This window comes from Leiobunum rupestre, chromosome 4 (assembly GCF_980474605.1).
Source record: "Leiobunum rupestre chromosome 4, qqLeiRupe1.1.hap1, whole genome shotgun sequence".
Lineage (NCBI taxonomy): Eukaryota > Metazoa > Arthropoda > Arachnida > Opiliones > Sclerosomatidae > Leiobunum > Leiobunum rupestre.
The window spans coordinates 23,951,232-23,975,082 of record NC_143387.1 but is presented as its reverse complement, the minus strand read 5'-3'; the positions used below and the strand labels follow the sequence as shown (position 1 = coordinate 23,975,082).

Genomic DNA, 23,851 nt, shown 5'->3' with positions numbered 1-23,851 from the left:
ACAATCTGTTAACAAAAGAACCAAAACGGAGGACATAAGCACCCCAAACAGTGTAACTAAACACCCTAGCAGGAAAACTGATTTTTAAGGTGTAGAATAACATCCTTTATAAACCTGTTAAGGTGTTAAATATGGGACAAGAAAAAACCCTTAAAGGTTTGAAAATACACCCTTTTTTTTAAGAGTGTAGATTTAGGTTAGATTAAAATTCGAAAAGTTAGTCGCTTCCTTTCCTGATAAGCCTTATAAAAGAAATTATAAATTTACGATAAAGCGGATACCTTTAACCATCGCTTTTAAACTATTTTCAAGTATATCAACCAAGAAATTTTAAACACGCTTTAAAATGTAAAGGTGGGGGGGGGGGGGCGAAGTATTGGCACTCTCACCTCGCAACCAGAGTGGTCGAATTCGATCCCAGATTGTGGCACTGGGTGAAAACTCGGAACCACTCCATCTTCATTGAGTTTGTAAATTGTTTCCTTGCTGGTTAGAGGGGTTTTACCTCGAGATTTTCGGTTACCCCTTAAAACCTTGCTGAGGTTAACGGTAAGTGTTGGCTCGCGTGGCATGAAGGGCTTGCCATCACTATCCTACCCAATTTAGCCTGGTCACCGGTAATTGGCTTCCCAAGTATAACAATTTTTATCCCCTGACCGTTCTATTAGATCTAGGTAGGCCTACCAGTTGCCAATTGTTACTATTATTTTACTACTACCGCGAATCTACTATAACCGACTGCCCGGAGTACGCTACTATTTGAATTTGTGGGTCGAGATGAAATAAGGAAATATAGTTTGCCATACCAAAAGACCAATTTTAATTATTACTAGACAAATAACTTTAAACACTTACGCGACATAAAAATGGTTAAAACATGCACACTCTTAAATGGAAGGAAACTAAAAACTACTAATAAACCTCCTTAGCTAAACCCCATTTAGATGCCATTTTCACCTAACCTAATTGTGTGCCATCTGCCATGATATTAAATCTTCGGTTTAAACTTATTACTTATCACGAGTCTTTTCACTATGATACGAAGTCCATCGAAGGGGTGGCCAAACCCATTACGGTGAAGGGACTACGTTGTGGTCGTGAGTAAAGACCTCTTAGGCGACGCTCGAAAAGTTGAGTTTTTCGTCCAGCGAGAAACGTCGACGATTCGTGGAGCGAAGCCATCTGGATATTGATGACCATGTGACGGTTATTCTTGTCGACTAAAACGACTAACAAGGAGACTACCCGAGGTGGTTATCACCGATTTTGTTGAAGCTCAGGGGTTAGGTAGACCTTATGGTAGTATGAAAATTGCCAAAGGGAAAAGTTGCAATGGGCTTTATTTTTCCCATGGCAACCGAAAATGTTTTTGATCTCTCAAAACAAAAAAATCTCCATTTAAAAAAGCATGGGATTTTCTCGGTTTCACTACTTACTTAAAAAATTTGAAAAAATTAAATTTTCAAAACATACCCAAAAAGATGAATTTGACCTATTTTGGGTAAAATTGATCGATGATTTGGGGTAAAATTGATCAATATTGTTTAAATTTTAACAAAATTTGGGTATCCGAGAAAATCCCATGCTTTTTCAAATGGAGAGGTCAAAAACATTTTGGGTTGCCATGGGAAAACTAAAGCCCATTGCAACTTTTCCCTTTGGCAATTTTCATACTACCATAAGGTCTACCGAACCCCCGAGTTTCAACAAAATCGGTGATAACCACCTCGGGTAGTCTCCTTGTAAGTTAATACCCGAATAAAGATTTTCCGACCGATGGTTTTGTACCAATAGACCACGTGACCTACGGGTCACGTTAATTTAATTTTTAATTATTAGGTCCAATCATGGCTGAAGGTGGAGTTGTCCGCGACCAATGGTCAAAAAGGGTAAGAAATTTAAAACCACCGGTTAACGCGCGCAACACAAAACTTTGCTATTGACAGATATCTACGATGTTAAGTTAAAAGGAACCACCTATGGACTGCATTGTAAAGGATTATATAACAAGTTGCCGAAAGGCAAAATACAAGTCCAGCGCTAGTTATTTGTGGAATGTCAGTGCAATTTGTAGGCGGGAAAATGTTTGATGCAGTGTGGCCAATGTGCGGGAAATTTCCCTTTTTGCGGGAATTTTCGTCGTTAAATTATCGGGGAGGGGAAAAGGGAATTTTTATCCAAATACTCATATTTTGCGGGAATTTTGAGGGGAATAGAGACGAGATAGAAAACGTGAAGGCACCATGCGATAGTCTCGTCATGCGCAGTAGATTCCGGTTTTTGTATCCCCTCAAGGTCAAATCTGAAAGTCCCTGCTCTGCCATTGTGGCTCTCAAAACACAATTATATAGCTTAAGCCTCCTTTTTATCGTCTTTTATTTAATAAGTTTAGTCACATTTATGTAATTTTTTTAAATATTTTTATAATTTCATTAAAGAAGTTAAATATTTGGTCGCTCCCGAAATATTGTGCCTGTTTTCCGAGGAGTTTACACGAATGTAAGGGGGTTGTGGTTATTGAGGGAATTTATGACCCAAAAAGGGAAATTTTTACGTTCTGAGAGGTAAATCTTACTTTCAAAACTTGGCAACACTGGACTAATCTAGGTTGAGGGATGAAAAAATTCTGATTTTCACTACCAAATAGCTACCTTTCATTTCTAGTATCAGAATTATACAACATATCCTTTACGAGAGAAGTATTCACCTCTTTAAACTGCTAATGGTATTTACGCAAGTGAAACACGTACCCGAGCAGGCTCACGCGTCGATTTTTCAAAAGAATTTTCGAATGAAAAATTAGTGGGCGGCAAAATACACCATAACTATTACATCGATAAAATATGATTTATAAATTACGTAAATATTGCTGCGCAATGTTATGATTTATATTGCCTTGGGCAAACAGACTATCATTAATAAAATTAAAATTTGTAGAATAGTGTCATACCTATGTTTATTATATGTTACTTATGATGATTCAACAATTATCAAACCCTACTCTTAAATGAAATCATGAACTCATAAGAATAGTTTTGAAAGTATTCACAACATAAATTTCATATTTTAAACCTGAAAAACATTTTGCATATCACCTAGATTTCCATGTTAAATATACAACCTTAGATAGATGTAGATGTACATGTAAACTGTAAAAACTTGGAAATTTTTTTGGCTTTAGACAATGAAAATTGAAATTCAATAAATAAAACATTAAATAACATTTCTGTAAAATACACATGCTGTATAATGCATTATATTTACACGGTTATACAATGTAAAATGTACAAATACATATATGGCTGTTCAATGAGTAGGTACACTGCTGCCAAATGTTACGGCTGCAAATGTTACTGCTGCAAAATATGTTATATATACTGCTGCAAATATGTTACGTAAACTGCTACAAAATATGTTGCGTATGCTGAAAAACAATTTTAGTTACATACGTATGCTGTTGTATTATGTATCTCAATTTACTAAAATTAAGATTTCCATTAGATACCGTACATACGTACGCTGTTGTACAATGTATCTCTATACTAAATTTCAGATTTCCATTAGGTACCGTAAAAATGTACAGTACATTTTACTACAGCATACGTTTTATCTCAATACTAAATTTTAGATTTCCATTAGATACTGTACAAACTTAGTTACATACGTACGCTATTGTACCATGTATCTTAAAGGGCAACGCAAGTGAGCTGGCATTTTTGTGTGCCTATGTATGCAAAGTGCGAAATTTCCGGTAAACTCTGCGTGGTCTCGCCAGTATCGAGTGGGGGTGGAGGGGGTTAAAAAGCACGTTGCTTTTTCTTTTCTTGCCACAGAGCTTGCGTTGCCCTTTAATACAAAATTTCAGATTCCCATTTGATACGTGTACAAACGTACAGTTACATACATATGCGGTTGTACAATGTACAACAATACTATATTTTAGATTTAGATTAGATGCATTTCATATACATACCTGGTAGGTCCAAACGGTCCAGTTCATTTAATACAAACTCATTAAGCACCACCATAAGCCTATGATTAGATAGGCTTATGGCACCTTGACAAAATACACATAAACTTGGTAGAAATAACCGTTTTTTAATTAGAGAAAACCGCGGTACTTCGGCAATATATGCCTTCAAGGCGGGTAACCGCCTTGAAGGCATATATTGCCGAAGTACCGCGGTTTTCTCTTATTAAAAAACGGTTATTTCTACCAAGTTTATGTGTATTTTGTAAATGTTCGACCGTTGGTGGCTTCTCATGTTATGGCACCTTGGACAAATTAGTTATTCTAATTTATATCAGATATTCTAATATTTACCAAATTAGTTGAGGTTTGCAGCTCTAATGTACCTGTAAAAAGAATTATTAATTATAATTATTTATTATAAATATTATTGAAATTAACGTACCACAGAACAAGGACAGAACTCGAATGTAGTTTTCGAGACGAAAGGAATGTCGAGACGAAAGGAATGTGCTTACTTCTTTCATAACCTCGTAGACATTCTCATATAGCTAACGGCCGCGTTGTACCTCTGACAATGGTTTCAGGTAATCCATTTTTCACCCCAAGCCGAATGGAATGTACCGGCTTTTCTTAATAACTTCGGAGAGATTCAAGGCTAGCTAGAGCCAGTTTGTAGCTTTGACAATGGTTTCAGGTAATACGTTTTTTATCCGTTTTTACTATCAAAGCATAAGTCTGGCACCGCCAATAGATGGCGCGCGCAGGACTAAAAAGCGAATACGTATATTAGTCCATTATGAAAAGGGATAATAAAGCTAAACCCTAAACAAATTTAAAGCCAGATTTCCCGCACGGTACTGACGAGTCCCAAATAGAACGAAACCGGTCTACCGTTGGAATTTCTGGCTATTTAATTTAATTTAATTTAGTTTTTCACTCGAAGATCTATTTGGTCCGAGTTTCTCGTCTTTTTGTTCGCTCGAAGACCTATCGGTACGAGCTTTTAGTTAGTTTTTTAATTTCTTCAAATTTGTTTAGGGTTTAGCTATTTTATCCCTTTTAATTATGGACTAATCTACTTATTCGCTTATTATATAAGATATCTACAATGGCATTTAGGCAGGATGGCACTGGCATCTCTAATCCCTGCGGCTTCTTCTAAACTATCCTAACTAAGAATTTCCCCGTGCACACTAGAAAAACCCCAAAAATACAACCAATTATTTCAAAATACAATACAACACAAAATGTCAAAATTGCAGACTACTGGCGCCAGTGTCGGTTTCTCATCTAGGCTGTCACTGGCGCCGGACTGACCTACTTAGAGATTACCTACGAGTTTTTTAATATAACGGGGTTCAGCCGCCGTGGCGGCCGCGCCGAATGAATAGAATTAAATAAAAGAGGGGGTCAAGACGACCTTGACTTTGACCTTGGTCTTTTGGTACCCTTGGTAAGGCATTTTATTTTTAGGCACCGGACCGGCGACGGTCGGGTAATAAAGAAGGGATTAAGCTTGAGGGGGGCTCGGCGAACTGTCAATTATAGTGACGTTCGTGAAGTAAAGGAGGGCGTGAGATAAAAACTCCTTCTAGAAACGATTTCCAAATTTTGGTTAAAAACTAGAATTTCCAAGTTCGGTGTTTAATCCTAATTTTACCTTATATACCAATTTTTACGTTACACAAGTCATTAGTTGACTTAAGCCTGTGTGATTTCTTGGGTATTAGCTAAGCTGATTTTTTTAAATGATAATGTGCCATTGCCGAAGCCGTAGCAGAACTAGGCATCACTAAATCCAAAATAATTCGGAAAAAAGATTTTGTACAGAACAAAATAGGAGATCAATAGCGTAGCGGGGCTAACCGCGAAACCCCCATCTGTCTACGCCACTGGTGGAGATACTCCACAAAAGTCTCTCTTACATTAACCGATTCTAGCTAACACTTAATTGATTTTTGCTGTTACCCTTTTGAAGTATTGTCCTTTTATTTTGTCGAATATAGGACTAGGACATGTTGTTATATTTTGCTTCGTATCATCCAGTCAAAGTTGGACCATTAAATACAATAGGGGCATTTTTGTACTCGGAGGAGGGCAAGGGACGAACTGTAGTTAACGTAATTCACGCCTCTTTGTCCTCGCTTAAATCTCGGAAGCGGAACATTAGAATACAACCAATTTTGGAGATTGGAATCTCGGTGTTCCTGGAGAGAGCTTAACGCCACACGGTTCTCGACAAGCGGACGACGTGATCTCGACGACTTTCTTCCATTAAGCTTAATGAAGCATCCTTTGGACGGCTTGTAGCCAGCCCCAGAAAAGTGAGAGAGAGAAATCTAGTTTCTGGAAAGTGTTCGGTTTCTTTTTCAATTCTTTCCGCGCTTAATTCTTCCTTTATTTTGGCTCCAACTGAAAGGTGCGAGATTTTCAAGCGGAATTTGTTCCCCCGCCGTAAAATAGAGACAAATTAGAGGATATTACAGCTCTTAACCTCAACTTTGTTACTAGGAGTTGTTCAATTAAATGAAATAATATAAATAATCTAAATAATTTCCTTTTTTCCTGAAAGTCAGTGCTTTAAAGGAAACCTTTTCGCGTTACATATATAAATCGAAATAGTATTGATCGCAAAATAATTTGTTTCTTACTTTTTTCTTAGTAGCCTTTTTCTGTCTCCTGCACTGTTATAAAAATCTGACAAGAAATAGTCCAAATTTGGACGCTTCTTACCAAAGCTAGGCTAATAAGGCGCCACCAAAGCCCCAAGTCATCTAATAGGTGTTTTTTTTTGGCTGTCCCAGGACAAAAAGTGTAAACTTTTTACCCTAAAACGTTTTATTCGCCTGTTCTCGGAGTAAGATTTACCCGGTCCCGAATTTTGATCGCTTGTTCCAGAGCTCAAACGTTACACTTTTTACTCCTCCTCGAAAGGAGGTGTAGAGGGAGTAATCTAGCTTATATAGAAAATTCATCTGCTTAAATTTCGTTTCACGAAAACATAACGGGTTTTGAGCATCTTCACATGTGGCAAGCTTTTAATAACGAATATCCAATTGTTAAAAGCTATTTAATTTAGGCCTAGGGTGGTGCCTTGGGTATTAGCCTAGCTGATTATTATTATTATGATCTCACCACCGGTCTCCATCTTAAAAACAAAACAAATATATAACCATTAACCTCTAACTACTCCCTTCTTACTCCAACTCATTTTTTTCGTCAAGATAGAATTGGATTAAAATGACGTCAGAGGGCTACACTTTTGAACCTGCTCAAAAAACCCAGAACAGGCGGAAAAAAACCACCCAGTAATGCCTTTAATTCAGGCCGCCAGTTTAGATTGCGTAGGAGGGTGGTGGCAAGCCCTTCGTGTCACGCTAGGCAGCAACGAGTCTTTAAGGAAATGAGAAACCGGAGAAATGGGGTGCCCTTTTAACCAGTGTTGATAGAACTTTCAAACTCTATCGCGGAAGGAGCTGTTGCACAAACTGGGATCGAACCCGATTCCTCTTGCTGCGAGGTGAAAGTGCTAATCACTCCACCTTTATATATCAATAAAGGACGCTAATGGCCAAATTTGAACAGGTCACATATTGACGTGTCACATTTGCGCTGTACAGAACCGTCCCTTGGGTAGGGCGAGATTGGCAGGGGCCCAGGGCGCCAAAATTTTAGGGGCGCAAAATCGATGATTTTCATTTAAATTAGATATTGAAAATTTAAAAATTTCTACTTAAAATTCAGTTTTTTTAGCCCAGGGCGCCATTTGGACTAGGTACGGCTCTGGCGCTGTACTGTCCAAAATTAAATGGTATCTTTCCAAGTTTGGCCACGTTTGGCCAAATCTACGCAGATTATAAAATGACACGCCAAACTCGCGTTTTACTGACCTACAGTAAGTTACGCAGCCTGACGTGCCATGTTTGGACGCTAATGACCAAAATCTTACGATGTCTTTTAAAGTTTGAACGCTTCTGATACGGTTATAAAATAACTTGCCAAGTTTGCGCGCTATAGACCAAATCTGCATGAGTCATAAAATGACCTGGCAGTAAACGCTTATTACTTAATTGCGCGGATCATAAAATATACTGCCTGGATACGCTACATAAAAGTACGTTTCGTTTTAAAAATTAAAAATCAATCACCGTACTCTCGTTTCGTGAGATTTTAGAATGTACTCTCTTTTGGTAGCTCCTCCCTTAGTAACGCCTGCTATTATTCTACGACCAATAAAATATTCAAATTATTGAATAAAATGAGGCGTTGCTAACAAATTAAAAAATACATTTTTTCATTTTCTGTGGCTATATATACTCTATGTAGCACATTTTATCAATTTTATTGATATGATAATGTTAATAAAAGCCATTCGTAAAGTTATTTCTCTTAATGTTTTTCATAAAATATAAAGAAGAAGAATCTAATTGTCTCTTAGCATAATAATTGTCACATTATTTAATATAACCATTTCATATACATAAACTTTAAAATTTCTTTAAAATTATATTTTGTAATTGTAATAGGTAAGAAAGCTTCGAGAAATAGGTATATACAACGTGATTAAAAGTTAAGGTTTTATGGTTTCGAGACAAAAATTAGTTTATTTATACCGCCAAAAACCATCTTTTTAATTAATCGATAAATCAAGCATTGTTTTTATTTTTAATCAGAATATTCCGCGACAGGCCCTGGATCGTTAATCACGTTTAGTTGAAGGGGTTTACGTTTTGGATGAAAATTTACTTTATTTATTTATTTATTTATTTAAAAGGTTGGTATAAATGTTGACTCGAGCCACCGGATCGAGTGTTATGCACGCCGGAAAATTTATAATTAATTGCGGAAATTTTCATTTATTTTGATGATGCACATTCGCTTAGCGAACTCTCGATTTGAGCGTCTATGAAACTTAATTCCTCTGGAAACTTGGCTATTAATAAAAAATATTGATTGAAATTTAAACAGAATGTAGACCATAAGCTTCTTACTTTGATAACTAATTGATTAGATACTAGCACGAGATTCTTTATAGTCTACCACTTTCTAATGCAAATAAGGAACTCATTGCAAGTTCTTTACTTAAATAAAAAATTAAAATCCCAAATCCTTTGAGGTTCCAAAAAAAAACGAGTTATTTTTTGTTAATAGGAAAAGGTCTGAAATCGTAATTTATGTATGACATGATAATCCATTTTTTCCTCGTCGAATAATTCGTACACGATGGCATTTCATTAATTAGTTTAAATTATTTAAGTAGAAAGTCGATTTTTTCCAAATGGAAATTAATTTTAAATTGATTAAATAAAGATAGATAAATAAATGAAAATCAAATCTTTCAGGAGAGCCGTTTGTTCATCGAGGATACGTACCATTTTAAATAAATATTGTGCATTAATTGCCTTTCGTTTATTTCTTATTTAAAATTTATCCATATTTAAAGAGGTGCAAATGGATTTGCTGCTCCGTTTTTCCCGAGCGGCAGATAATTTAATAATCAGTCGTTTTTTCAGTATTAGCTGGTTAATTAACTGGTGTTAAGAGCTCCAAAGGTTTTAGCAAACTCTCGTTAATTCTATCATCGAATTTAGGATATTGAAATTAGAAATTGGCGTTTATTTATTGTTAACATATGTAATAATTTCTTTATAAAGTATTGTTGTTCTTACTTCTTGTGCATAGATTAAACATTTTTTGAGAACATTTCATCCATCAACGTGAAGTCCAAATACTCCGATTTGAAATTGATGACGACCAAATACAAAATTGAATTTATTTTCAGAAGTCGAAGTATTTTCCGGACTGAATGAAGAAGAGGTGTGGGATGACCTGCCAAAATGGTAGACACTAACCAACTGCTTTTAGACGATTGTTCGCCGGAAGAGAGCGGAACGGGCGGCATGGTCCAACAAATTGGCACGACGGCCGCCACCGTGGCCGGCCTCTCCAACGGGTTGGGTCTCTTCGAAGCCAGCCCAGTCAACTCTTACGAGCTGTTGCGGTCGCCACCTTCCAGCATCAGTCTGATCGGTTTGCAGACTCCCGCCTCCGTCGGCGACGAGATGGCCAACGGCGTGGTGGCCTCCAAGAGCTCTTCCACGGAGAGCGAGTACGGCGGAACCGAACCCGGCTGTTCCACTCGCTTGTTGGACAAGGACCAGTGCGACGTGAAGCTGATCCAACAACCACGCTTGTGCGCTTGCCCACCCAGCCCCTTCGCGTTCAACTCGATGAGAACCGCTCACGTCCCGGTGTTTTTCCGACCCTTAGAAGTCGCCTTCGTTCACTGGAACTGGCCGGCCATCCGACTATTTTTCTTGGTCATCTTTTGCGGCTCGCTCTTCGCCATGGTGTGCGTGGTGCTGGGACTCTTGTTAACCGTCAAGAACGATTGCGTGACCCGCAAGGAGTGGTGGAAAGGCGTCGTCATGTACGAGATCTTTCCGGCTTCGTTTCAGGTATGTAGGGTACGGCGAGTTTCCCTCCGAAGCTTGCTAGGATGTCGATAACGGCTGGAGAATGTAAAACATCCGACCAATGCCGAATAGTATGCAATGGTACTTCGGATAGATATATCTCCGTCACATACGTTAGGAAATTTCCCAGTATAGTCCTAGGAATTCCAATTTCAATCATTTGAAAGCGTCTAGGTACACGACCTTTCGAGGACACTTTAGCTCTCGTAATATGAGAATTTGACACTTCAGTGACAGTCTCGTTAATAAAGTGTCATGTTTGTATACCAGCGTTAATTATCAATGAAGTCGGGCTCTCCTCCCCGGAGATTATCTGCCGAAATTAGATCAATGACGGCTTTAATATAAGGATATATTAATTAGTATTATATAATATGAGACGGGAGGATAAACGTATACTTGTAGGCTCAATGGGAAATTTTCGATATGACCTTCGGGAAATATTTCGGATTTTTTGTACCCTACTTAAATAAAATAAACTAGAACCACAAAGACTTGTATAAATCGCTTAGTTGTCATGCCCTTACTTATATCCGTCAGAGAAACGTGACCAAACCAGATTATTCAACCTAAGCACCAACTATGCCCACCTGCATTTAGTAAAAATAATTAAAATCTTATTTTAGCTCAATAATGTAAAAAAAAACATCATTTTTATACAGAACCCCGGAAACTATACACAGCTGCGAGTATTGAGAGAAGTTGCGTAATCAGTTTTGGTAATAAGCGTTTGTTTTCAGGACACGGACGGGGACGGCTTCGGGGACATGAACGGCGTTCTCCAGAGGCTGGAGTACATCGAGAGTCTCGGGGTCAGTGTGGTTCGTTTCAACTCTATCTTCAGCGCGCTCGACTACCCGCTGGAATACGAGCACGTAATAGACTTTCAGAACGTCGACCCGCATCTGGGACGCATCGAACATTTCGAGCGGGTGGTTCGCGAACTCCACCGACGTGGAATTCGAGTGGTCTTAGACATCAACCCGACCGTCACCAGCGACCAACACACGTGGGCCGCTCATTGGTTGCTCAATAACTTCCCCGAATACGAGGGCTTTTACATCAACGCCAGCGATTCTTACGTAAGTGCACTTTCCCACTTGCTACTCTTAGTAATTATGGTAAAGCTAAGGCGTATAGACTTTGTTTCGCGCTAAAACGTGGTTGCTACAATTACCGCCATTTACCCTCACTATATCCGCCATTCTCTATCACTTAGTTCTGATTGTAGGTACTGACTTTGGAAAATTACTTAAAGGGAATATAACCTCAAGTCTTTTTTAAGGTCTTTTTATGTTTTTTATGTTAACAATTTAGGCGGGAAATCACTAACCAGCGCCAAAAATATCTGAAGCCATAGGAGGGAGCGGGAAATGGTCGAAGTGTTGGTGTTCCACGCCAATAAACCTAAGGTTATATTCCCTTTAAGCTACCCCCTTTTGATTATGAAGCAGCAAATTTTTGACAATGTTTTAAATGAAAAAACCTTTTTTATTGATTCGTTAAATTTTTAAACAAGCCATTGCATACAGTGAAATAACGACATCTTATTCATTGAGTCCATTTAAAATATGGCTTTATTTTGAAATATTCTCTGGAAAATACAAAAAAAGAAACAAATTGTACTTTTTTCAATGTAAATATACTACCTACATGTACTAACAAACTAAAATGAAACCAGCATTACCTTGGTTATGGTTTGTTCAAAATATCGACGCAAACACATTTTGGCGCGAAACAAAGTCTAGGGAGAAAAGAGAGGGGCCCAATAAATTGTTGAACACTTGGAATGCAAGTTACCAATTATCTAAATGACGCACTCTTTGCACTGATACGTTCCATTTTGTCCTTAAATAAGTTTTTGTACTTCCAATTAGGGAGTCCTTATAGTCATATCTACCATGGAAAGCATTTTAATAATTTTGTTTTTAAAAAACACAGGTAATGTTTGAACGGGTCTGAATAGCTTATTTCGATATAAACTTTAGACAATTGCGAGCTAAATTGATTTAACTCTCAACAATAACATTTATTGCCCATTAGGCTTACCTATGACTATCCACTCTACGCTAATAAAACCGTAGTAAACTTAATCCGTAACCTGTGTTATATTTGTTAATCCAAAATGCTTCTCTTATACCTATCTAGAAATTAGAACTAGGGGTACGCGAAAAACTGAATTTTAAAATATTATTATTAATTACAAAATAAAGCGAGTAACCGAATTTTAAAACGGTTATTTAAACGAATAATCGTTTATAATCAGACTTTTCGCGGTTCAAAGCGAATATTCATTAATTCGAATAATATTATTAAAATTAGAATTTTTGAATAATTTATTTTGGGAAACGTATAATAACCGGTTTTCGAGTTGGGAATTATTATTCGAATTGTATTCGAATCGGTTTTAAAAATTCACTATTTGCACAGTTAAATTCAAATGGTGGTCAGTACGGCGGAGCTAAAGGGCAGATAAGTCACATTGTTCGGGTGCCAGTCATACGGCGCCGCCCAAGAAATCCCAGGACATTTTTGTCTTTAAAAATTCCGAGTAGGTAATGGGCACAATTGAGATACCGATACTGGTAGAAACTTGGTTTAACCTAGGAGCAACAAACACAGCACCCCACGCAAGGAGAACGCAAATCTTCAGAAGTCATGCATTTTCTTGTGTACAATTTTCATTGGTTAGACGCTTTAGCGCCTATGCCGTCGGAATGGGAGAATTCGGAAATTGTCCCCCCCCCCCCACTCGTAAAACGTTCAGCGTAGAGGTTCGTCCAATGAAATTTGTACGCAACACTGCGTTAGCGTGTTTAAAAGGCTAGCTGTGTTCTCATTGTGTTTGTTGCTCCTAGGTTTAACCATGAAGGCAAAAATTTTAAACAAATCCTTGCAAATCAGAATTCTTTATCGTGTGATAATTCTATACGGTTGAGGTTGTCAATTGTATTGCCTCGGGGTTCATATTTAGTTCGGACGAATTCTCTATCGATCGATACCGCCTGGGTCTCTATTCTTTAATCCTTTTCCGTTTGATATTTCTAACCGGCCCTCGTAGTTGTCGGGGAGAGCGACGCGTTGCTTTGGACATCCATCCGTTCTGACCCATAGTTTAGACTTAATTAAGGACGGAATACCTGGCCTTTCGCTACCACCCACCCATTCTCTCTCTCTCTCTCTCTCTCTCTCTCTCTCTCTCTCTCTCTCTCTCTCTCTCTGGTCCGGTCCAGTTGTGTTTGTTTCGCGACAGAACTGTGCGAGATGTGCCTTCCATTAAACCGTCCTAATCTCGTTTAATGCCGTGGGCAAAGCGCCTTCACTACCCCCTCTCTCTTTCGCGTCGTATTTAAATCGGCAGAATATGCACCCCGGGGTCATCGTGGTAAACGCGTCCCCGCGAAGGTTTAATACTCGCTCGTTTTAAATATCATTAAAATAGATGGCAGTCGTTTAGTCGTAGAGGTCTCTCCGTGGAACGTTATCTCGACGCCAGGCTTAAGCTCTCACCTTTCGCCCAAAATTCTTCTAATATTGAGGCGGACGCTTTATATCTTTTTCGTTCTTTTTATGGGTGTGCGAAACTAATATTTAAATTCCGCGCGAAATGATTTTTGGCTTTACCCCGGGGTTTATAGTGGCCGAACTCTCACGCTAATTATCGCTAAAGGGTCCATTAACAACAGCGCGTTCTCAAATCCGAGAGCCACGTTGGTTTCTTTATTCGAATGTCAAATCCGCGCCACCCCTATATTACAAAGTATCGTTAATTACCGCGTTTAGATTAAATTTTGAGCGGACGAACCATTCAGTGTCGAAATTTTCATATAGCGCATTAACAAACTTTCCCTCGTTATAAATCCCGTGAACAAAGTGACTCTTTCGGCACGTTTTCACCGGGGGATTTCGACAAATTATCAAAAACGTCGCTGCACACTTTGCTTTAGTATATTGTGAATGGAAAGGCGCTATTATATTGGATAAACCAATATGTGCTCGACGCGTTCGCAGTGATAGGTCTCACGATAAAGTTTCGTTTTCCCAAAGGTCATTTCACTTCGGAAAGTATATTTCGTTTTCGACAAAGGATTTTGACAGGCGGTGGTTACGTAAGAAAGTAAATACACCATCTCTATTTCAAACAACCATTTCAAAAGAGTTCGGTTACAAATTCCCAGAACAGTTCATTGCTCAAAATGTTTACTTAGATTGTGTCAAGAATCAGTAATGAAAACCTTTTTCGAAAATATTTCTAAGACATGCCACGTCATTTTACTCTATCCCATTCCATGTCCAATTTAAGTATTGATTTTATGCTATATCATTTGTGTTTTTTATTTTGAAGTTTTAAAAAAGAAATTCAACCATCAATTATACCAAAAATATTTAAAATAATGTTCGTGATATTTAAGCGTTTTTCATTTATTTTCAATTTTTAAAAAGAATCCGTAATATTTAAATAGTTTTTTTCTAAAATTTTCGATTAATTTACCATAAATTAAAAACAAATCTCGGGTAATATTTAAATAATTTATTTTCAAAGTTAGGAATTTTTTACCATTTTTAAAAAATACGGCGTAAAATTTAAGCGATTGTTTTTTAAATTAAATCTCTTAATATACCCGTTTTAGAACTAAGTTAGGTTATTGTTGTTTACGATTTAATTTCGCCTGGCAAACCGTTAAACCGTCAGAGACGTCAATTTCGTATTATTTCCGAAACAAACTCCCACGTTGTCTGTCGAACCGTAAAAGTAACGAGTCAGCTGTAGTCCTCTAACAAATAAATGAAAAGTGAACATTTTACAACGGCACTCGTGAAATAGCGCGCGTTTTCTTTCTTTCGGTATTTGCATGGCGGTTCTCAACGTAATAACGAGATATCCCAGGATACAATTCTGTCGGGCCACTCGCGGATGAGACTATAAAGAAAGCGTAAAACGGCGGCCTCCAGACTGGGTTTATTTTCCATCGGGCCGGCCTTTAAAATATACTGCCTCCTATTTCTTTTTCGGCCGCCTCAATGTACCTGACCATCATATTAAATTTTTTATCCGGCCCCAATTTCGGGGGGAAACAATACCCGTGATGGCGCTGCACCTGGCAGCGCCGTAAGAAAACCACACCTAAATCCCGCCGACGAAGAGAACCAAGTATGAAATCTTTGGGCGATATACGGCGGCCCGTACTTGGAAAAAAAAGAATGAAAAACTGAAAGAATGAACGCAAAAAAGTCTGCCCAGAAAATGCCTTTCCATCGATTTTTGCGCAAGTTTTCTCGCATCTTCGTTGGCTTTCTCCTCTCGCGCGTCTTCCTTCTTACGATCTCGTCGCTGTTCCGCTATTTTTTTTTATTGTTCTCCCCTCATATCGCTGTACAGTTCAATCGAAGGTTACCTCGCGTTTACCTTTCAACGCTCGCGACGGGTAAAGTTGGCGTAGTAAATGTTTAGATTCGACGACGAACTGAACGCGGGAATATTTTTCCACCGAGCCATATGAAATGGCTAGTTCCAAAACGGGTAATAAATAGTTTGGGCCACTTTCCTCATTTCTTAAATGATCAATTTGGAGGAAAATGGAGCCTTGGCACCCTTTGATTTCAGAATTCTTCCCAATATCAGGGGCTCGCGCGCTCTCCGAGGACACGGATTCTTATTAATGTACCCCCTCACCCCACCGTACGCGCATCTTTCCGGAGAAGAATCTAACGATCACTTTTTGTTCATTTCTCTTCTTCTTTTATCATTCTTTCGAGACCTCGATAACGCCGTATTAAGTCGTAAAACCTAGATCATATATTGCTCGAGTATTTTATGGATTTTCGTTATTGTCGGTTCGCTCTTTTCTATATATCTCGCTCTATATTGAGAATTGATCCCCTCAAAATGTAACGCGTTTTACGAGCTGGTTATCGAGATTTCTTCGTCATCCGCTATTTTTAGAATTATCACGTTTCAAATTAGAGGACGGTAAAGGGAAAAGCACTAATCGTTAATTAATGATGATGATGATTATTATTTAGATTGACACCTAATATCTGTTTTGTCTTAGCAATCGCGACGTAACTTTACGTAATTACCAACGCTTTTGTTAGGGGTTGTAATGGTCAAGCCACCACTCCAAAACGTGTAGGAGAAACTCGTAGAAGTGTATATTGTACGCATTAAAGCTACGTCTATAGTCCTACAAGTTTCCTCTACACGTTTTCGAGGGGTTTGGCGGGTACAAACCCAATCCCCGAAGTAGATCGATGAGGTGCAAAACGTAACGTAGCTTTTAAGTCTAATGGTAGGAAGGGCTGTTATGTCTCAAGGGGGAGCAAAGTTTCAACCTTCCTCGAAATAAAATCATGGATAAGCCCTTATCTTGAAGAGAAATCAAAGTGTTAAAAATTATTCCATTCTGCGTGGTTGTGGGAAATACATTATAGGATAGTAAAAGCTATAATTCGTGCTAAACTACGACGGAATAATTTTGTTTCGGAGTTCTCGAAATGTTAAAAAAAAGTAATGATGGCGCATTTAGAAAGCGCGTCGCTAGTTAGATCCGCGGAGACCCCTGGAAGTAAATTTAAAAATTACACCGCGCTAAATGCGTATTTCCAAGAAAGGGGAAACCCATTCGACTAAAGAAACGACGGCGCTTTAGGGCGCTAGTCTTACAACCTGAGTAAGTATTCTCTTTCTTTTAATTCGCATCGTCGTATTACGATTCCGCGAAGAAGAGATCCTCAGCTCGCGATGTCTAATGCCTCAATCTCCTCCCGCAGTTTTGTCTTTTATCTATTGCCTCAATGCGAGAGAAACACGGAGAAGGAAGAGAGAGAGAATGTAAATTGTAATGGATAATTTCAAACAAAGGATCTTCTTCCAAGTTCTCTCTTTCTCTCTGCTAAACTCAATGGTCGTCTCTTAACGAGCGAGATTTCCTTTGTTCTTGGCGAGGTTAGATTTCGCCCCAATAATGGTACTCGTCCAATAGAGAAGCGTCCTCTTTCAGCGGGGAAAAGCTCTCTTTCGGATTGTGATGGCAACCCAGAGAGTAGACTGCTATCTGCCCTTATCGTCTCGTAGCTAGTCGCGACTCAACCTTTTATTCGCGATAGATGAGAGACTGGAGAGGGGTGAAACCCCCTCCGCCCATACCCCTTTAATCCCGTTGTTCTATGTCGGGCTTTTGAAAATTAATTGTTAACAAGAATGTTCCGCGTCGACCCATCACGGAGACTATAGGATCGGTTTCCCCGCTTCCGGTAGCATCTCCGTCACGTTATCGCCGCTGCGGATACCGTCTCACGCTCCCAGGGTACTTTACCAGCTGAAGCTGCAACCGTTATTTATTTCCACTATCTCTTCTGGCTTTTCCGTCTGAACTATAAACGCGCTACGGCTATTATTATTATTACCCTGATTATTATTCTCTTTTGGCAGGACGAATTTTACCCTCCCAGTGGGAAAGTGGACATCATCGATTTGGAGTTGCCGCAACGCATTTTCGGAAGTCAAGTTTTCCTCAACTGGACCAACCACGAAGTTCAACGCGAAATGAGCAACATTTTCCGTTTCTGGTTTCACAAGGGAGTCGACGGCTTTTATTTCAAACACTTGGAACGCCTCAAAGTTAACGACGACCGAGAGCTATTGACCGTTCTTAGTCAATGGCGACATCTCGCGGATCATTTTAGCAGAGAGACTGGAAAGTAAGTATATAACGCGTTATGAAACTGTTAATTGTCCTTCAAACGAATCTCCAAATCGGAAAGAATCATCATTTTAATTTATTTTTTTTCACACCTCTATAATGGGCGCTTCAATAAAACCGATTCAGCAATTTTCTAAGCAGTATTAACACTCACAAGGAGACATCCCGAAGTGTAACCCACCGATTTTGTTCAAACTTGGGGGATTGGTAGACCTTCGTGTAACTTGAAAAATCCAAAAGGGAATTTATTCAATGGGCAACCGTTTTGCCATGGCAACGAAAAATGTTTTTGACAACAACAAATTTAAATTTTCCCATTGAAAATAACATGGGATTCTGAAAAATTTTAACAAATTTCAAAATTTCGAAAATGACAAAAATAGAAAAAATAGATATAAATTGACAAAAAAAACATCAAAACTGATCAACTTTTGATCAATTTGAGGTCAAAATTCCATGTTATTTTCAATGGGAAAATTTAATATTTTGTGTTGTCAAAAACATTTTTCGTTGCCATGGCAAAACGGTTGCCCATTGAATAAATTCCCCCGAGTTTGAACAAAATCGGTGGGTTACACTTCGGGATGTCTCCTTGTCAGAGACTGGACATGCAAAATTATTTTTATATGGTCGGTGCCGTTCGGGCTTAAAGCGGTGTCAGAAATAAGAAACGAATGGCGTTTATAAGTCTATAGTGAACTTGGAGTTTCTTCCAGTAAATGATCCCGCTTTTGCTACGTAAAGACAAATGCTAAAAGTGAGAGGTTTTCATTGTAGGTTCTATTGGGATAATCTTTTCAATAGACTAATTTGAAATCGAATTCAAACAAACCCATGTAACTATTAATGAAATGCCAATTGAAACATCGGAAATTTTAAATTTTATTTTTTCTCTCTCGAGAGAGACCGTAGTTGAATCTTTGGTTTCCAAGTCTTTAATCGGCATCTAATACTTTTCTGAGGCGCATTAACTAATAGACTGCCAAGGCTTAAGCCAAGGGCTCCGGAGGATAAGATAAAGCGTTTATTAAAATTAACCCTAGGGTTGTAGTTTATCCGTTACTGAGGTTCTGATGCACTTTTTCAAAACGCGTTCATTAATTGACGTGTGCTTAATCTTCTTGTGGTAAGATGAGTTTCAAATAAACTAGTTTACGCGCAAGGGGCAAAGGGGCCATCCAAATACGGGCGATCCCGGGTGAAACTCTGCTTAATCCGGCCCTGTTTACGCGATTTCAAACTTTTGATTTTTATACACGTGAAGTTACTATTTACGCGTTCTTTTAATTAAAATTTTCCAGACCAGATGTTTCGTGTAATCACGTCAGTTTCTTCGAAGTTAATGGATACTCGTTTACTTGTTCGTTACGTTTAATTAATTTTTAAATTGAAAAAAGGAATTGTAAATGACATTCTTAATCGAACACTGTCATCGGCTTGATTAATTACATCCCAGACGCGACCAAAATATGGGAACCAGGAATTACCCTTAAACATAAATAACATTTGGTGGTTGATGGACACCTTCCTTAATTAGCGCGCCGATATTGCTCACTCCTACTTGAGAGAAAGAAAGAAAGAGAGAGAGAGAGAGAGAGAGAGAGAGAGAGAGAGAGAGAGAGAGAAAGAGCGCGCTTTTGAGGTGAGAATGATGGCGCGTGAAGTATGAGTTTGGGAAGAATGCCGGCCAACAATCGATGTCCGATAAAAAGTAATTTAGGCGCCCATCTCTGGCGTTTTTCTTTCTTTGGGGGGTGCAGCCAACGTCTATTGATGTGCTCTATGAGTTTCTTCGAGGCCCTGCGTAACCGAGATAGTCTGTTGTTGCCGGCGCTTGCCGAAGTCTTCGATTTGGTGGACGTTCCGCTGGATTTGACGATTAACGCCACCTCGGACGTGGAGGCCCGTTTGCGGGCGGCGGAAGATTGGACGTCCCGCTTGACCACCTTCCCGCGAATCAATTGGAACGTAGGCAGCTCCGAAACGTTCCGCTTGGCTTCCCGCATGATTCCCGGTTACAACATGGCCGCTCTTTTCCTTCTGCTGTCCATGCCCGGCACGGCTACCATCTACTACGGTGACGAGATACAGTTGCAAGATTCCTTCGACGAAGTCACTCAGAAAGTACGCTCCACCCTCCATTGAATCTTATAAGGTTAGAGTGTCGTTGTAACCTATTGACGTTTATTTAAATAGGTCTTTCGAAGTGGACAGTTGTGTCCCATGCAATGGTCGAGTACGTCAAACGGTAACTTCACCAAGAAAGAGTCTCAACCCTGGCTACCGATTCACCCCGACTTCAAAGCCAACAACGTTTATAATTTGACAACGGACATAGGAGATCTGTCTTCCTTTATTCGATTGAGGAACGAATCGTACCCGCTGATCGCCAACCGCTTCCCAGTCACCCCGGGAAGTGGCACGGTCAACACGACGCACTGGCCTCGGAAGATGAACCACAACCTGCTCTACAACACCGACGGACTGATCGCTCTGGAGCGCTTCTACCCACGACACCCGAGAGTCGTAGTGTGCGTCAATCTCGGCGACTCGGTCAGAGAGATGGACTTGTCCGGAGAATTCCACGAAGCGCGAGTGAAACTGACCACGGGAACCACCGTCAGTCGGGAAAGGTTCAACAGACTGCATCTGAACCCCGGCGAAGCTTTGGTGGCAGAAATTTTGGAGTGAGTATGACGTCGTGAATACTCTAGATTGACTAACAACCGGACCATCGTAACTCACTAACCGTTTTGTAATCAGTTTTTACTAATCGGATCACTGTCGCTCCGGTATCACGCGCGTGACCCAATTTCGCGATTTGGGGCACGAAAGAAAACGTTGTACTCCAATCTTGACGGATATACCGTATACAGTATATTTTCAATCAATTTAATTGAACGATAACTGTGTAGATGTTACGATGATAATAAGTTACTTAATTATAAAAACAATAATTTCAGTAAGTGTAGATTAATTTAAAAGGTATCGATCGTCATACTGTAGATGTTCATTGAGTAAAGATTTTTAGAAGACGATGTATCTCACATCATCAAAAAGGGGACGAACACGCTTAACACCCACACCCTAAGAGATGAAGTCGTTTATAAAATATTCGCGAGTATAATGGTGCCAAAAAAACGACGAAGTAATGCCGTTAACAGTATTGCGATGTTTCAAAACTGTGATTCGTCAATTAACTTTCTACAGAAGCGAACTCGGTGGATAAATATTTTATTTATCCAAAGACTGACGATCTGAAATGAGAATTAACAACTATAACGAGAGATTTAAGTGATTTTTGTTTTGGAGAAAAAATAATCTTTGATGAAAGTCGCTTCCCCTTATCGCGAGAGTTTGGTAAAATTTCAATTTGTGAATTTTTGTCTAAACGCGGGATCGAACAAATTTCAATTTCGCCGGCAGTCATTTCTTGTCCAGGAAAGTAGTCTCGTCTCCTCCCTCGCGGTCTACGTAGCGAGGCCAACGACAATGCCCAAATTTATACTTATTTTACTTTGGAAAATCAATAACAGAGCCGTGACATACGGTGAAATAAATTAACATTTTATGGGGCGGATTTACTATTAGATTTATGAGCTTCCTCTACGTCATCCTTTTATTCCGCAACCTCGTCTGTACCCCGAAGATAAATCTATTATTAGCGGACGGAAGAAAAACAATGCTCACATTTTTGAGAGTCCTATTTATTAAGTTGCTGTAAAACAATTTAAAAGTAAATGAAAATTACATTATTTTTCATTTTAAATCCTAATGTATTTCTTTGCTATATATAGACAAGATTTACCAGAAATAAATGAACCGAAGTTATGGAAATTGAACTGAAATTTGGGAGACATTTAACAGAAGCTAATGAAATCTAAACCCTTTTTATCGAAACCGCTGTTATCTCCCAAAGCTGTTAGGGGGCGACCTGATACCGCGTTAAATTTGAAATCGTTATTTCAAGTGGAATTCCATACGGAAAATGCGTCCTGTGTGAGGAAACCGGTTCATTTACTTTTGGAATTACTCTTAGCTTTTCTGTAGGAAAGATAAATAATTGATCCCCAGTATTTTATTCTGTTTATCCGAAATTATATATATATATATATATATATATATATATATATATATATATATATATAATTGAGTTCGATAGAGTAATGTTGTTTCCACTTTCGTTGCCGTTGCTATGGAAACCGATTGAAGTATACGCTTTCGTGGTGTAGACGTAGACGTTTCCCAAACAAATCCATTTACGGAACTGTCTATCACGGTTAATAAAAAATTCGGTATTACATCATTTATCCCATAATTTTTAGATAGGGGTTTACTTGACCAAATTTGAGGTTTATTTTTTTCGTGATTTCACATCGTATAAAAGCGTATATTGTCATAAAAATGTAGATAAGAAGAACGAAAAATATAGATAAGAAATGGGGAAAAAAATAACTAACTTAAGGGCGAGAAGAAAAAACAAAGTTCTTTTTATTCTGATTTAAAATTCCAAGTAGAAAATAAAAGAAAAATGTAGGATTCCATATAATATGAAAAAAAAAGTATATTTCAAGCCGTCCTACGATTCGTGTATTGATCCGATCATAAATGTAAATAAAACCAAAAAACTCCCGAATTTGGCTGTGTTTCGAACCGAACAAAAATATATCAAATAGAATCGATTTTATTTTGCAAAGATGGAGGAGACACGAGCCGCTCGGTGCAACTTTTTTTTTTTTTTTTTGAAGCTCGTTATGAGCCATTGAGACGGGTGGGACAATACAGTCCGCTCGTCCATTTGATTAATCAGGTGCGAGATATGTGTTACGGCCACGCCAACGGGGGATACTTAGGGATAGGGTTGGGACACCCGTGGCGGAAGTATGACAACCACCCGTTGGGGGATTAGTGGTCGTCCTCACACGGCCTTCCACAAACTCTGCCTCCCGGACGCCTGGGATTACAGGAGTGAGCCACTACTCCCGGCGCTCGGTGCAACTACTGACTCCGTGAAAGCGTACGTTACGAAAATGAAGGGAACGAAGGCGTTACGGTGAAACGTCTAAAACGCACGTTCACACTACGAGATTTTTTAATTTTTTGTCGCGCGAATTGGTGGTCAGCCTTTGTCCTAAAAGCTGTTACATATAGTGTGAACTGAAAATTGGTACGTTAACACTTTTTCTCAATAGGCCAATATGAAGTGATGAAAATCTTGACACTAATTTCCATGATGAATGTTTCTCATTTTTTTTAGTTAAAACTGGCGTTATAAACAGTTTTAAGATCTATGGTGACCGTAGCTAGTGTAAAACAATTTTGCCTGTAGGCTTCGTGCGTAGTTTAAATTTAGGTCACAATTATTACCGCCTACCGCCGGAGTTCTATTTTCTGTCCAGACCTTTTGTTAGGTTATCAAGGAACAAAATAACTAAAGAACATTGAATGCCTCGAAGGTTTTTGCTCCTTCAAAATTATCTCAGTACAACGTTAGACCCCTTATATTGGATATAAGATGTGGTCTGAGGTACAACGGCTGAAATTTTTTGCTTAAAATCATTTAAATCCAAAGGTCGTTTGCTATTATTTTACACATTTAGTTGACGGGTATAAAGGTAGATGGCGTTATATTTCCTAAGTTCTCAATTTTACTTTAAGAAAAAAAGAAAAACGTCTGATTTTTCAGAATTGTAGTCCGC

At 38.8% G+C, this 23,851-nt stretch overlaps 1 protein-coding gene across 1 annotated transcript in view; it reads left to right on the top strand.

The window, feature by feature from the left end:
* The window catches only part of LOC149947225 (maltase A2-like), a 53,116-nt gene extending 30,881 nt beyond the window's left edge, over positions 1 to 22,235 (top strand). The window contains exons 2-6 of the mRNA XM_090170856.1: positions 9,756 to 10,431; positions 11,190 to 11,531; positions 17,882 to 18,150; positions 19,832 to 20,276; positions 20,349 to 22,235. Of these exons, the coding sequence (XP_090026982.1) occupies positions 9,811 to 10,431; positions 11,190 to 11,531; positions 17,882 to 18,150; positions 19,832 to 20,276; positions 20,349 to 20,843 (2,172 nt within the window). The 5' untranslated portion in view covers positions 9,756 to 9,810 and the 3' untranslated portion in view covers positions 20,844 to 22,235. The remainder of the gene's footprint in view (positions 1 to 9,755; positions 10,432 to 11,189; positions 11,532 to 17,881; positions 18,151 to 19,831; positions 20,277 to 20,348) is intronic.
* Positions 22,236 to 23,851: the final 1,616 nt, after the last annotated feature.